At 35.5% G+C, this 16,478-nt stretch overlaps 1 protein-coding gene across 1 annotated transcript in view; it reads left to right on the forward strand.

Moving 5' to 3' along the window:
* Nucleotides 1-16,478, forward strand: part of LOC145668354 (prion-like-(Q/N-rich) domain-bearing protein 25) — a 46,641-nt gene that overhangs the window by 25,115 nt on the left and 5,048 nt on the right. The window contains exons 4-6 of the mRNA XM_081736116.1: nucleotides 6,518-6,658; nucleotides 7,932-8,051; nucleotides 14,005-14,142. Of these exons, the coding sequence (XP_081592242.1) occupies nucleotides 6,518-6,658; nucleotides 7,932-8,051; nucleotides 14,005-14,142 (399 nt within the window). The remainder of the gene's footprint in view (nucleotides 1-6,517; nucleotides 6,659-7,931; nucleotides 8,052-14,004; nucleotides 14,143-16,478) is intronic.

The following is a 16,478-nucleotide window of genomic DNA, read 5'->3' on the forward strand; positions in this document are numbered from 1 at the left end:
TTAAAGGTGGTGATTTCAGCTTGGAAGACCAAAAGCAATTTGGACAGCCAAAAGAATTTGAAGATGAAGAATTGAGAGCATTGCTTGATCAGGATTCGTGTCAAACGCAGGACGAACTTGCAGAAGCATTTGGAGTTGAGAAAACAACAGTTTCCAAACGTCTCAAAGCCATAGGAATGATTCAAAAGATGTCTTATTGGGTTTCACATGAATTGAAAAGAAAGACGTTGAAAGAAGAAAAACCGTTTGCGAATTGCTGCTTCAAAGACAGAAAAGGAAGGGATTTTTGCATCGAATTGTAACTGGTGATGAGAAGTGGATTCATTACGAGAATCCTAAACGAAAAAAGGCCTGGGTGAAGCAAGGTGAACCAGGTCCTTCACAACCGAAACGAGATATTCATTGTGCAAAGGTTATGCTGTATATATGGTGGGATTTGAAACGTGTGGTGTACTATGAACTTCTGAAACTTGGTGAAACTATTAATGGACACCGCTATCGACAACAATTAATGCGTTTGAAGCAAGCTCTGGCCTGAAAACGACCAGAATGGAATAACAGGCATAACAAACTTATTTATCAAGATGATAACGCTCGACCACATGTCGCAAAACCGGTCAAAACCTGTTTCGAAAATGTCGGATGGAAAGTGTTACTCCACCCGCGATATTCACCAGACACTGCTCCGTCTGACTACTACTTGATCGATTGCATGAATAACGATTTGATTGGACAGCGGTTCACTTCTTCAGAAAATATCGAAAAATGGATCTTTGATTAGATTGCGTCAAAAGATGAGGAATTCTTTCGACACGGAATCCGTAAATTGCCTGAAAGATGGGAGAAAGTAGTGGCTAGCGATGGACAATATTTTTGTTAACGTATTCATTTACTTTATTTTTGAAATAAAGCTTCAATTTTTATTAAAAACCGCACGAATTAATTCCTAGACCAAATATAAATACAAAATTCTAATGATCAAGCTCAATGTAAGTTTAGCAGCCGCTGTGATCGTATGCATCATTATATTATCAAAGTAACTAAGAAAGTTCTGTCGCTTTTTCACTCACTACCTTCGAACATCGATATGTCACCTAAGACGTACCTGGAAGATCAAAAATAGTCCCAATCAGCATTGACGACCTTCTGCTAACGTCCTGGGAGGCCATGGTATCCATTGCGGTAGAACTTGGTGGGCCGTGAAGCGAAGAAAGTACCAAGTGCATTTTGCACGTCTACTAGGGATTTGAACTGGTGGTCTCTACGGTGATTGTCCAGGGGATGGAGCAGGTGATAATCGGACGATGAAATGTCCGGGGAGTATGGCGAATGCAATAGTCTTTCCCATCCAAGGCGTAGAATGGTATCCCTGGGTCACCCTAGGCACGTGAGGCTTAGCGTTGTCCTGTAACAGGAATACCTCTTTGCGATTCAGAAGTGCTGGCTCCAGAGTTTTGAGTTTTTCTTGAACATGGCCAAACTTCTGACAGTAAATAGTTACATTGATGCTCTGAACAGCTGGTAGCAGTTCTCGATGCACGATGCCGCGAGCAGTCCATCGAACACACAGGAGACCTTCTTCTGGTGCAGTGCTGGTTTCGGCTGTTTTGGAACCGGTTCAAGGGATGGATGCTAACTAATGATGATGGCGCCGTGGAGCTTCGTACAGGACCCACTTCTCATCACAAGTCAATAACCTGTAACGAAATGGCTCCTTCCTCAGACAAGACAGCAAAGAAACTCAGATGTCTGCTCGCGTTGCCTTATGGCCCTTAGTCAAATCATTTGGGACCCATCGACTCAACTTGTAGTGCTTCTCAAGTTGATGGAGGTGCTGCCAAATGGTTTCTCCACTCATACTGAATTGTAGTCTCAGTTCCTCACATGTCTGGCCACTGTTCGCCTCAATTGCTGCCTGAAGATCTTCATTTTGTACATGTGTTGCTCTTCCGTCACGTGGTGCGTCTTCGAGTGTTTCGTTGCCATCCTTAAACTTGTTAAACCACCGCTGCAATTTCCGCGTACTCACGACACCCTCACCAAAGGCCTGACATGTCTTCCGCCCCGCTCCAGCGGCGTTTGAACTCGTGCAGCATACATGCTCTTATGACGCTCTGTGGAAGTTCTATGTTCACTCTGTCCTTACGCAAGTTCACAGTGTAACTGAACTGGCACAACCACGTAGTATGTTAGATATACCAACTCTAACAACTGACCTTCGCCTTACTTTCATTCGTGTTAAACTCACAGTGTGAGGGTCAATTGAACACACATCTCCACAAAAAGCGACAAAACTTTCTTGGTTAGTTTTACAATTATCTAATAATACTACTGCTGCATTACTTCCGTATTCAGGAAGTGTTTTTTTAGAGCTTTAGTTATTGGGAAAGACTTTTGTTTAAAGGGAACTTGTGATACGTCAGTTTCCTTTAATGAATATTTATAAACAATATTCCATATTTCCGAAATTAGTGGCGATCCTTTTCAATTCAAGGGGGGCGCGGTGGCTCAGTGGTAGAGCGTTCACCTCTGGTGCTTGGGGTCCCGGGTTCGATCCCAGCCCCTGCCAAGTGAACTTTGTGGTGGACAAACACCGTGCTCGTGGGTTTTCTCGGGGTTCTCCCGTTTCCTCCCACTTTCTTCATTCCACCATTTCACTCATATCTCATTATCACCGTCTCCTTTAGCCTAACCGGCATAACCGTGGGACGTAAAACTCAAAGATTTCATTTCATTTCATTTTTTTCAATTCACTTTCTCGAAAGACATAACTTTTACGTGACTATTTCCATTGTCTTACTACATTGGAGGATTTCATGCTACAAAAAATTTATAACTATTTATCGGTAGATTCTACTGAAGATTTACTTATGTCGAACTGGTTTACATGGAGTAGCTATGTGGATGAAGTATGTCCTGAAAGAAAACATCAGTTTCTTCAATAGTCACGTTGGCGGAAAACATATTGATTTATATTGTTTTTTTCATGTTACAAACACGTTAGTTCCAGGGAACATATAATTTTCTTCATCTCTCTCACTTCTAAGTAGTAGGAACCTAAGATGATCCTTTGTTCTCATTGGTTTTACACACTTTGTACGGCCATCGTACTAATGAGGATTGACCTAAGAAAAATGATACAGTATGAGTCAAAAATTTCTTGTTCAGAAAAAAAGCCAATGCAAGAGCTCGACATTAATTCTAGGCCTAGTTAAGTGGATTTAATCGTGAAAATATCATGGTATATGTGGATATTAGAATATACTCCTATTGGAATCTTCGTGAAGAGGATGTCCTTGGAGAGATTTTAAGGAGAGAGTAACTATGTGGGGAAAAATAGGAGAAAAAAGACTAAAAGAGAATAGGTATATGAGATTTACGTACTTTGTTGCAGGAGACAAAATTCAGGAAATAAATTAGAAAATCTCAAAGAAAGGATTATAAAGAAAGCTTAACTTGTCAATAGAACGTAATGAGAAATTACGAAGTTATCACGTTTTATTTAGTATATAAGAAAGACAAAGGGAGTAATTCTGTGGTAATTGTGTGAGAGTAATTCTGGATAATGTTCAGAAAGAGGAAATGAGGGTTTAGACCACGAAGGAATGATGTTTCAGATTGTATCTTTACAGAGGAACTCAACATTAATAATCCGGAGATGATTTTGAATCTGATATTTCTCACTGTTATCACACGAATTTGATATTTTGTAAAAATGATATTTGATTCTTTACTATCCTATTTCTTATCAATAGGAAGGCCTAATTTCTTATTATTAAAGAAAAAGAAAATAACGATTAACATAATAGTAAAAACTAGGAGCACTGCAGTACAAGTCTCTCCTGTTGGCTTCTAAGTTGCAAGGATTTTTAGAGCCAACAAGTCATTTCGTGAGAAAGTTTCATACCGGTAATCAATTACTGTTCATACAATGAGAGATGTACGAATATTTCTAGATATCATAGTTCAATGGTTCCTAAACTGTTGTATATCAGAGACCCCTTCAGAGGGAGGTATCTCACAATACTTTACATATTGGGGTTGTAATGACAGAGAGTTATGCAACAAATGGTGTCGAAGAAACGTAAGAGGAGTGACATATTTGCAAAATCTATTAATAAATGTATACGTAGGTATTATGGGTAAGGCAGGTTACTGGTAGGCTAAAGTCTAAGAAAGCCAGATTGTTTCTACAAGCTTAGAAGAAGTAAACATGGCGGAGTTTTCCATATACTGCTGTAGATCCCTTGGAGCTCTGCCTGACACACTTTAATAATTCATTGATTTAAAACCTACTTTATTTTACCAATTTGTCATTCCTCTCTCTCTCTCTCTCTCTCTCTCTCTCTCTCACACACACACACACACACATATATATATATATATACTGCCGGTCAAAAGTTTCCGGACAGATCAAAAAACTGGGAAATATTAAGTTAGGCTTGTAACACGATGCAATTTTGGACAGGATACTTGGTAGTTTAAAAACACAGTGATAGTTATAACATCAGAATAATATAATAACGTCATCCAACAACGAAAATTGGCAAATTCTTTAAATGTTCTTCTCGTCAAAAAAAAACTCCCTTCGCCGTTATCACTCGTTTCACCAATCGGGGCATACGGCTTCCAAGTTTTTGAAGATTTTCATCCGAACTATTATTCCAGGCGTTCTGCAGAATATCAAAAGCATCAGCAGCAGATGTTGGACAGTCTTTTCGTACACTTCTGCCAAGCTCTTCCCAGAGAATATTGATGGGGTTAAGATCTCGAGACTCGGGAGGCCATTCCATGTTATAAATATCCCGATTGGCTTGTTTCTTCTTAAAATAATTAGAACAAAGTTTTGACGTGTCCTTCGGATCAGTATCATGCAGAAAAGTGATACTGCGACCAATCAAATCAAATCCTGAGGGAATACTATGGCTGCTTAAAATGGAATAATAACCATTTTTGTCCAGATTTTCTTGTATTCTGTGAATACAACCAACTCCAGAATTTGCGAAACATCTCGAAAGTATCACAGAACCTCCTCCATGTTTAATAATCGGGATTACATAGTTAGGACGCATATTTTCTGTAACAGATCTTCGAACATAATCTTGGTGTCGTTGTCCAAAAACTTGAAACTTTTCTCATCAGTCCATAATCGTACTCGTTTCTACTGCTTTGTTGTCCAATTTTTGTTCTTCAGGGTCGATTAGAGTCTCTGTTACTTGTTTTCAATGAACTATTAACTGTTTCTGCACAGCAACTATTACCCAGAGTGCAGCTACTCTCAAATGTCGATTCACAGTTATAACTGAAATGTTTGTAGGGTGACTATGATTAAATTCTAATTGGAGTTTCGCTGCAGTTAGCTTCAAATTTCTTTTGCTACACAATACAATAATATGATCTTTCGTACGTGACGTAATACGAGACCTTCCAGTTTGATTTTTGTCCACGTTCGTTCGTCTTCGCTGAAAACGCTTGATGGAGTCACCAAAAGTAGATGGAGTCTATTTCAGTTTGAAAGGTATTTGACGAATAGAAAAGCCCACATTATGACGCGCAATGATTCCAACATGTGTCTATTCACTTAAAATCTTACTTCTGTGCGTGATTTCTAACAATAACGGCAACAAACCCTCAGAAGAGGCAAAAACATCCACATAAACACGGTTCAAAACGTCACTGTACTGTATCTTATAATATTGTTCACTAATAGTGTAAACTCCTGGCATTATTTATGTCTGATAAGGACTGTATATCAAGGAATTATATTCCAGGGGTAACTATAAAAAGGAATTAACTGCTAACGTTCAACCGTACTTCGATCAGGCAAAGTTATTGCATGACCCTGATCACGCTATTTTTAATTAAAATAATTGCCGACTTTTCAATAATTCAATAATCTTTCTTTTTTACTATATGTAAACATGTTAGAAAAATGAGAAACGTCTATTATCCTTCTGAGACAGACATTATAGAGACTTAAACAAACAAAATATTTCGAATTGGTGGCTTTCCCTATCGAATATAAATTGATTAGGTCATAAAAATGTAAGTTGAAGCGCCTGTCCGGAAACTTTTGACCGGCAGTGTATATATATATATATATATATATATATATATATATATATATATATATATATATATAAAGAGAACTAAGCATTATAGCCAGATAAAGCGGCAGCAATGTGGTTTTACCACTCCCCCCCCCCCCAAGAAGAACCGAAGATGGATTAAGATAGTGTGAAATTACTAATTTATGTTGTATATTTTATGCTGTCATTCTATGGAACATCATGGAGTTTCCGGCTCCTTTATCAACACCAATAATTAGAGATAGAGCTTTTGTAGTTCTTTAATAATCCTCTGATTCTGTTGTTTATTAAAAGCAATTTTACAAATTAGTAAGTGGTAGGTATCTAATTGAGATTTTATTTTATTTTGAATGACAAAGTGTCTTCAGACGACAATTTTTGACTTTTAATAATCTAATCATTTTGTTTTTCTTTTTCTTTTCTGTAAGAGGTGGGCGCAGAATGCAAAGCCTCCGTCGAATGTTATATTAGATCAGAAAATTATTTGGTAGACTGTGTTCATAGCGTTTGCCAATGCAGGCATGGGTTCCATCCAACGTATGACAAGACAGACTGCATTAGAGATATCGGTAAGTCATTTCAATTTCTCTCATTTCTTCCTCAGTTTTGTTTCTTACCCAATAAACAGACACTTAACAAGGGCAAAACTGTAGAATAAACGTTACTTCATTTGTGTTACCGTGGCAACAAATTTGTAAACTATATAGCTTGTAGCTACATATTTTTTGGGTGTTGAGTTTATGTCTTTTAATCTAGTAAGATTATTCCCGTGGCATAGAATATGTACACTCGAAAAAATATATATTTTCCCTTTGGCTTAAATATATCTGCCCGTGCCGTCACGTTCATATGAGCAACATTTATGGCTATAATGGGCCAAACAATAGTTCATGTTTCATGTTCCGCTTCCAGCCTCCTCCGTTATGTATACCAAATTTGCGAAACTCAATCATAATTTATAAAACAAAAACCTTGAGACATCAATTTTTGAACCGATATATTGAATGATTTAGAGTATAGTTATGACGTTTGGTAGAAAAAGAAGTGGCACTTTCTCGCTATCACCTTCCTTGTCTTCTGCATTATATTGGTGCAAATAACTTTTCCCAAAGGCAAGACCTGGTTAAAACGCTTTCATGGAATAATCCCATTGTATGGAATTCATTTTCAAAAAAGTTTATTCACCTATATTCCATTACAGCTAGCATTTTCTTGCTCTTCCCCGCCATTACTCCCTTCTCCACCAATATCGAATTGGCGCAAGTGACTAGCAGATTAATATTTTGAAAAATAGGCATACCTAGCTTACGGTAACCAAAATTTTAACTTGCAAAAACGCGACCCATATATGTATATCGAAGGAGTTATCCTCCATTTACCCAAATTGCATTGTTTTCAGCAATAGTGTTTTCAAGTTACAAAATACACAAATAATGCATATAAAAACATTCAGAAGTTGCAAGCAATGAAGACCACTCAGAAGTTCCAGATATTACCTAAAAGTTCTTAGTGAGTGTTGATACCAAAAAAATAGCTCTATACACAATTTTTTTAACGAGAAAGTGTAGAGTTTCTCAGATCATTTATATTTTGAATAACACTTACAGCACACTTTGTTCATTTTTGCATAAAAAAACGAACGTCCCGTTTGAGAATAAGGGAAAAACGGGACAACGGTTGAAGAAAAGGGACTGTCGCACTGTCCCGTCTTAAACGAAGCGTCTGGTCATCTAACCTAGGTATAGATATGATATCATTTTGTGTTGACAGTTTTACAGATAATAAAAAAGCGTTATACTATATGCCAATGATACATATTTTTCCTTTTTATTTATTTTTCAGCTTTCAACCAAACTTGTACTTCAGATGAAGATTGTGTAGCTGAAAATTCTTATTGCAAAGGAGTTTGTACCTGCAAACAAAATCACGTTCCTAGTTACCAAAGGAATAAGTGTTTAAAAGGTTTGGTTTCTCTATCTTCATGGATATATGAATATACGTAAAATATTCATGTGTTTCACTTTATGCGATTTAAGAAATTCTCTAAATTTAGAGTAAATATTAGTTTTATTTAGAATACATCTAGATTTATTTATTTATTTTTTTTAAGAAAAGTACCTGATGGACATTAAAAATGGACATACCAAGGAGGAGAGATAAGAGCCCCAAATGTGGCAGACAGATAGCTTAAGATGATGTACATCAGTGAAGTTATTATCTACACGTATCCCTTTCTACGATGTACAGTATAAGAGCTCCGCGAGAGCCTAGCAGAAAAACCAGAGGACGGCTGCGACAAGGAGAGGCAAAGAGAGAATGAGACTAATGTTTTTCCACACATCTTTCGAGGAGTCTTCGCACCTGAGGAGTTTAGATAAATTGAATTACATGTCACGTTTGTGTAGAACAATTAAATCCGCTCATATTTTAATTCTGAAACCCGAGACGTAATTTTCTGGATGAAAGTTTGGACGACGCCTTGTTGAGTTATGGCAAGTTATACGTCTGCAAATTCATCAACTTTGGCTGAGAGAGGTTTGGGCGCCTTGTAAATACACCCCGTTAGGCCAGATGATGTCAAAATATTCATAGATACACTGATTACTGACCAACAACCCCAAGTTTGTGCTTTGATGTGACTGTCAGGTCCGCTATGACCATGTTTGTCCTCTCGGTCTCTTTGGCACAACACAATCGACGTTTGGATTCTGCACGTCATTGTGTGCACTACCTTTGTGGAAATATTGATTCCATATTCGTGTCATTGTAGTTGCGTTCCACCGGATATGAGCACCATTATTGCGGAAGGATAATTTGCAAGATCAACGTGTCACAAGCTTTTGCGATCTAAAACGGATAAGTGCTGGAATTGTTGCGTAATTCAACGGGAAATATTTATTCAACTATCCAGAAACATTCATGTCTCTCATTCACATTGTACTTTCCTTCCATCCACTACATATTATGAAAATGTGTGGTTAAGCCGATGGCTTCTTCTTGGTGTTAAATTCTTAATGTCCAGGGATACATCATAATATGCAAAATATCTTACCATTGACTTTTTGAGTTCTATATGTATTTCATTAATTAATGTCCTTGAGTATCAATTAACAATTAGGAACTTGCGTGGGAAACCTCGATTTGATCCCCGGGAAAGCTCATGTTTCGGATCCCACGTTAAACTGTAGGTCCAAGTCTTATATAGCCTCGCCACTGAACGTGATCCTAAATTCAAATGCAATCCAAACCAACAACTTACAACACATTTTTATTTTTTTTCAGTCGTCTATTTCTGTATGCTTTTGTGCTATAGTTCTCAACCTTTTCTGATCAAGACAAAAAGATTAATATGAGAAAAGTTTCCCAAATAAGAGGTTAACTATGTATATATTAAAATATTTAGACTATTTCCCATATATTAAAAGAAAACATCTAATCATTTCCCAGATAGCAAAAATGACTTGCAACAAACTTGCGGCAGATTTGCAATTCAAGTCTGGCAAACTTGCAGCAGACTTGTGATGCAAGTCTGCAAGTTTGATGCAAGTTTAATGCAAACTTCCTAGTTGACGCTCTTCGAACTTGCAGCACGCCTGCAGTGCAAGTGTATGGTAAGTTTGCAAAGCAAGTTTCTGCAAGGGGTTTACTTGCACAGCAAGCCTACTGCAAGTTTCCACTTGCATTTCAAGTGCACAGCAAGTCGACAGCAAGTTAGTGCAGGTTTGACGCAAGTCTCTGCAAGGATACCACTTACACTGCAAGTCTACAGCAAGTTTGTAGTAAGTCTTCCGCAAGTCTACAGCATTTCTTCAGCAAGTGAGTGTAGTAAGTCTTCTGCAGATATATACTTGCATTGCATTGCATGCCTTTTACAAACCGAACATTTACTGTATACGAACAATCACACACTACTCTTTCTAAAAAAAATCACACAGTATATTTTTCTCAACAACTTTGTCAAACAATACACGTTTAAAATATGTATATATATATATATATATATATATATCTACATACTGGATACTTACGTAATTATCTTAATTATCCATTTGTTTTAATGCTTCACACACTTCGCACCTACTAGAAATGGCGGCCTGGCGGGGAGATTTCTAAGATCAGACTTTTGTGCCACCTGTTGGTAGAAACTAGAACTGACACAATTGCTACAAAGTTGCAGCAAGCCTCCGAGGGAAGTAAAATCTAGCAAGTGAAAATCAAATTACGACATTTGCGGGTAACTCTTTCAAAACGCCTGCAGCAGGTGTACAGTGCACGGAAAGTCTAGCAAGCTAAAATCAAATATAGTGAAAGACTTGCTGCAAATCAACATGCTATTAGGGATTCATGTAGCTAAACTATTTTACCGAGATTTTAAGGTTTCTTCACAAAAGTGAACAAAGAATATACGATAGTTGAAAATCTTCCATATAGGCTAGTAGTTTATAACTAAAATTATAAAGTTGAAAGAAAACTTTTTTTTTTTTAAATTCATTTCCTTTTTAAAATGAAGAATCATGTGTCTACATAGCTTGATAAACTTTCTTTGATATCTGATTGTCCTGTTTCAACTTTAAAGCGAATACGCGTAATGTTGAAAATTTCCACGTTATCAGAATTTGATAAATGAAAGATTGGATGCAAAGTACAAGTACAAGTGAACCTTTCTGTTTGTTTTAGCCAACCTTTCTGTTTACTGCGATCTACTTCCTTTCTGAAAATATTTATTATTTTTTAAAAAAAGAAACTAAAACCATACATTTGATTAATTCAATTAAACCCTAATATAACAGGAAATGATACTTTGAAAAAACTGATAAGTGTATTCAGTTAGTTATCAAAACTTCGGTTATCAAAAGTTAAATAACGGCATTGAGGCAATCCATTCATCACTCAGTTCAACATGCTACATGTGGCTAATCGTAGTCCATTTGAATCTTGCATATCCATCGTTGCCCTTCACTTTACATATTTATTTCAAAGTGAAAACAATCATGTTGTCTATTTAAGATGCTTTCCTTCTTTTATTCTCTGCAATTTTTCTCACATTCTGATTTTACCCTTTATTTTGAAAATCTCTGTTGAGAGCTGTATATGTAGCACAAGTATCCATATGGGTCCTATCACCAAAATAAAAGGATTCTGGTATTAATTTTCGTTTAAAATGTTTAATGACTGTTCATTTTGATTTTATACTAAAATTAGTATTATTATGTGTCATTAACTTCATCGCATATTCGTTTATACAAGCTTTTCTGAAAATTACTAACTATCTTTTACGATAGGTCCACGTCGTATTTACACAATAAAAATTGGTGTGAATAATACACACAACCTACATATATACCGAAAAATCAAATAACTATACTGTGTATACATTGTTCAGCGATGATTACTTAGTGTCCAGAAAGGTCATCCATTTGTGAAATAAACCATACTTGCTATTTTCTTTGTTGATGTCATTTGACCTTTTATTGGTTACAAATTCGCAGTTTCAAGAAGTGCCAAATGATTTTAGGTATTTCACAGAGTGGCGACTCCAAGTTGGTCGATCAGGGGTTTAGAAACTTCGTATCAATCTTGCAGTAACTCGAATTGTTTGCCAAAATGCTTTCTCTCCTGGCCAAAGACTCCAAACATCTGGACACTCCTAAGGCAAATAGATCTCGTGTGGTTAGATAGGGTAGGTGTCCAATGGAAGCCAAAATTGGTTATTTCAATATATATAACACCTAAGTATAAGATGTTTCGAAATAGTATATCTATTGATGCGCTTTCAAAACTGCGTGAATATCTTTTAATTGCTTGTGCCTTGGAGAACCAGTTTGCTGCGCCGATAACAAAAGATCCCAATGAAATCTTTCCTAAAATCGAAATTATGTTATCATGTATACATTTGATATATCACTTGCGAAAACGTCTGTCAGATTCTCTAGCCATTAATAAATGGTCCTTACAGATTTCAGTTTCATGCGATGCTCAGTATGTCAATGATTCCTTTCGCCTAACGGAAATCGAATAGTGCGAAATCACATTAGGCATTTACCAAATTGAAAACGAAAAGCCCAACATGTGAAAAGCGATGGCGGTTTCTTTCTGTTTTATAACTGTGTTTCTACTGATATTTTGAAATTTAAAATACTGTTGTGCCAGATTCAGTCTTGACGTCATGTGCTTTTCATACAGTACGATGTTGCAAAGATTGGATCAGAAGCCATTGCAGATTGGTTTTCCAGGTCCCCAAGCAGAGCGGGGTTCGTGGATGTTGCTTCCATGTTGCTTCTGTACTTAAGTATTTGACGATTGGTAGGCACACGCCATTTTCGTTTCATGTTGCTTACTGCGCTACCTTTCCATTGAGCCAAACGAAATTAGTGAAGGTAAGGAACCTGTCTCTCATTAGAATTTCAGGACCCCAAATGCTCACTTCAATTTCGTCAGTTCCATAACTCTTTATCTCATTTAGCTTTTTTTTTTTACAGTTCCAATTTTCATTAATTCCCGCCAAACACGATTAGAGTAAGGGTGCTAAAACAGCGTCGAGTTAGACGATTTGAAGTGGAAATCAGAAATGAAGCATTTATTTTTGTTCTCTTGTGCGTTCCCAATTTCTTTGAGGGGAATTACATTATTTTCATTCAGCGCAGTCACAGAAGAGTTTTTCAATTTACAGTCATTATTTCACAATTACTTCCAAGAAAATTTAGGTTTACATTTTCACTGCAACCACTTACAGCTAATTTTGAAAAAAATAAAATAAAACGTATAATTAAACTAATTGCCAACATTCAATTTTAACCACTTTTTGCTCCTTTCAAAATTAGTAGCCCTTATTTTCAGTTAACATTAGTATATCATACATAGCAGGCCGATTCATAGCATGAACCAAAAGTTTCTAGAATAAAAATTTAAAACAACAACAACAAAAAATATTAACTAACTTCAACAAAAGCTCTAAAATGTAGAAAATAATAAAAGCTCTAAAAAACAGATAAATAATAATAATAAAACCTTAAAAGCTGAAAATAATTCATTACCATTGTCTACACTAAATAAATAAATAAATCTATGCCAAGCCAAATAAATTAATGGTTCGTAAGATTACCATTCAAATTAATTTTAGGCTTATATTAGGTATCAATATATTTGACTCGGCACAGACATCAATTTTTTTATAGATTATGGTAATAAATTATTTTCAGTTTTTAAGTGCTTATTATTATTATTTTCTACTTTGGCTGCTTTTATTATTTTCCACATTTTACGCTTTTCTTGAAGTCGGTTAATTATGTCTTTCAGGTTTTATTTTCTGCTTTATTTTAATGCGTTTTTGAAGTCAGTTATTATTATTATTATTTTTGTTTTAAATCGGTGTATTTATGTTGAAGTTATGTGTGACAATACGAATATTAAAGTCGGTTTATTAACGCTTTTCACATTACACTTTTTGAGGTGTTTCAAGGTCTAACTTCAAAGACTATTCTAATCAAATTTATGGACGACCATCGGGCATGCTAGTGTGTGCTCTTTCGAACAAAGAGAATAATCAAAACAGGTGGAACTAAGTTGAAGATATGTGTGAAACTAGACATAACACACACACTATCTCTCTCTCTCTCTCTCTCTCTCTCTCTCTGTGTGTATATATATATATATACACAACATAGTTCCACCGATTTTGATGATTCTTTTTGTTTGAAAGAGTCCGTCTCCTTTAGCCTAGCTGGCATAACCGTGGGATGTAAAACTGAAAGATTTCATTTTTTTACGTGTTTTTGTCATATTCACGCATTACCTTCGCAGGTTTTATATTGGTATATCCACCCTTATTATTTTATAAACATTTGTTAGCTCTTTTGTAAAATTGTGTTAATTTGATAATCTTCAACTCTTGTTATTTTTTTTCTTTCTTTACAAGTCGCTTTCCAAATAGGCGATCCATGCGATGAAACTATTCAATGCACAGAACTGATTGAATTTTCACAATGCAAGAATTCTCAATGTGGGTGCATTGATGATTATCACCCTGCAAACGGAAAATGTTATTATAGAGCAAGTAAGTATATTAATATTTTGTTTGTAAAGGTTTTAGTGAAACTTTTACTTCATAAAATAAGTAATAATTGTTACGTTACTTGCGCGGACAGACATAGTTATACAATCTAGATGATGAAATTCGTATTGAAGTTATCGCAATCACGTATGTGTTATACTTGAAATTTATTTCACTTTACCTGAACAGTGTAGAGATACTGTGAAAATTAGAATAATGTTAGTAAGCTATTTTAAGTTGTCACAGGACGAAGATATTCAAGATAATTGGAATTAGAGATACAAAATAGCCGACATTTTGAGATGGATGTTTCCCCCTATAGAAACCGGCTCTTTTGAAAACGATCGGAAATTTTCTTCTTTTTTTTGACCTCTTAGGAATTTCTTATTCAAGTACTATACCTTTAGAGGATTCTACAGTTAGGTGCCCTCGAAAAATTCTTCCCTACTTATGATTCCTATTTTCAGTCCGCAACAGACTACCTTGATTTTTCAAACTGGCATTTCTTCAGTTGCCAGAAGTATAAGTTATGCAACGCAACATATCACAAGTGTCAAATTGATTGCCTAATCAGCTTATAAAGTACCTGAAAATTATACATTTTGTCATATGTGTTTTATGGATAGCCTAAAGTCAAACTACAGATGACAAAAATATGTATCATAAACTATGAAAAAGATACAAAAAAATTTTTTGGTATGAAATTTAGCTTACTTTCGTTCTACGTTGGGAAACAAATTGAGAGCTTCTGATATTCTATTAGAACGCAGTGTCAGTTAATTTTATAAAACTAAAGATATTAACTGTAATTTTGGGTATGATATTAGTTTAATAGTAGTAACATTATTGAGGGAAATACTTCTTTTCTTACTGTTATATTGTGTCAATAGTTTTGCAACGGAAAACTTGGGTTTTGCATTTGTAGTTATCTATCCTTCGATGTTAATGGCCACGATAAATGGTATGTACATAGATAGATCTACTTGTTCCGCATATTCTCCTTACATGAGATATATCTTATGCTTCTACAATATTACTAATTGAAGTTGTAGTTTATATATAGATTGTAAATAATAATGTTGTTCCAGGATATTACTACATTTTTGAAATACTTGTTGCCACGTGTAATACTATTAAACTTTTTACTAAACGTTTTTGTTGAACATTACTCTAATAGCCGTGCAAACAGTTCGTTGGAACTAGGAGTCCCACTGCATCCACTGATGTTCTTGTTTTCTTTCCTATGGACTTATCGATTTTCTTTGAATCTTGATTATTTTGTGTATGTGTGTATCTACTTTTCATTAAAATATAGTAATTAAACGTCTTTTCATGTTATAATGGGAAAAGGAAGAACGTACTTCAACTTTTTAATTAAATTTAAAATGTTCAAAATTTTTCAGGTTTTTTAAGGCACAGCTTCGATAAGTTCTTATTACTTATCTGTTTGTGTAATGATAATTTTTTATTTCAGCCTGTTGTTTTTGTTTCAGCAATAATGTATGTCTGTGAGTGAGGGACTATCATAAAATGAATATTATACCGTTGCACGATGTTATTTCATTCGTCACTGAGTCTGACGTGCTACTGCAGTGGAGTACAGACGTTGTCATATACTCGTCTAAAGTCCTACTGATAAAAGAATTGGTTCATGTCTATATCTTTCAAACAAACTTCAATAGCAATCCAGAACTCTTCCACCTTTTTGTTTATATTATGCAACATCTATTACAAATTGTCTTTTTGCTTGTCCATTTTAAGAATTATGATTAGATATATCATCTCCAGCATCTCTCAGATCCCGATCCAACGGCCGCCAAGTCATATGCTTTAGATAAGAGTGTCTGTCACCAGTGATAATTTCAAGGGGTGGAAAATTTTCCACCCCCAGTCACGAAATTTCCCACGCTGGACTATATATCTTATCGTGTTCAATATAGACTCCAAGCATTTTCATAATACTACTTCTCACCGTAGAGATTTAAATTACCCTCCGGATAAAAACTTCTAAAATCTGTTTGTGACATTGGCATATTTTGTGACATACAAAATTCTCGTGCGAAAATAATATCCATAGTAGATACTCACTCAAATCCAGGCTGTTAGAAAACTTTCGGTATGTATTGTAGTCATTAAAGTTGTTTTTTTCTTAAAAAATTTGAGTAAGTGCAAATCCTAAATTTAATTACCGATAGCTCCGAAACGAATGCCTGAACACCATAATATCTTATATACACACTAAGGTAACCAAAGTCTACCACCGTGCCAAGTTTCCTTAAAATCGGATGAATTTCATAAAACAAGCAGTGTCAGTGTCTTTGTGACTGATTTTTTTTTTC

The sequence above is a fragment of the Thermobia domestica genome, chromosome 13, assembly GCF_964235325.1.
Source record: "Thermobia domestica chromosome 13, izTheDome1.hap1.1, whole genome shotgun sequence".
NCBI classification, from domain to species: domain Eukaryota; kingdom Metazoa; phylum Arthropoda; class Insecta; order Zygentoma; family Lepismatidae; genus Thermobia; species Thermobia domestica.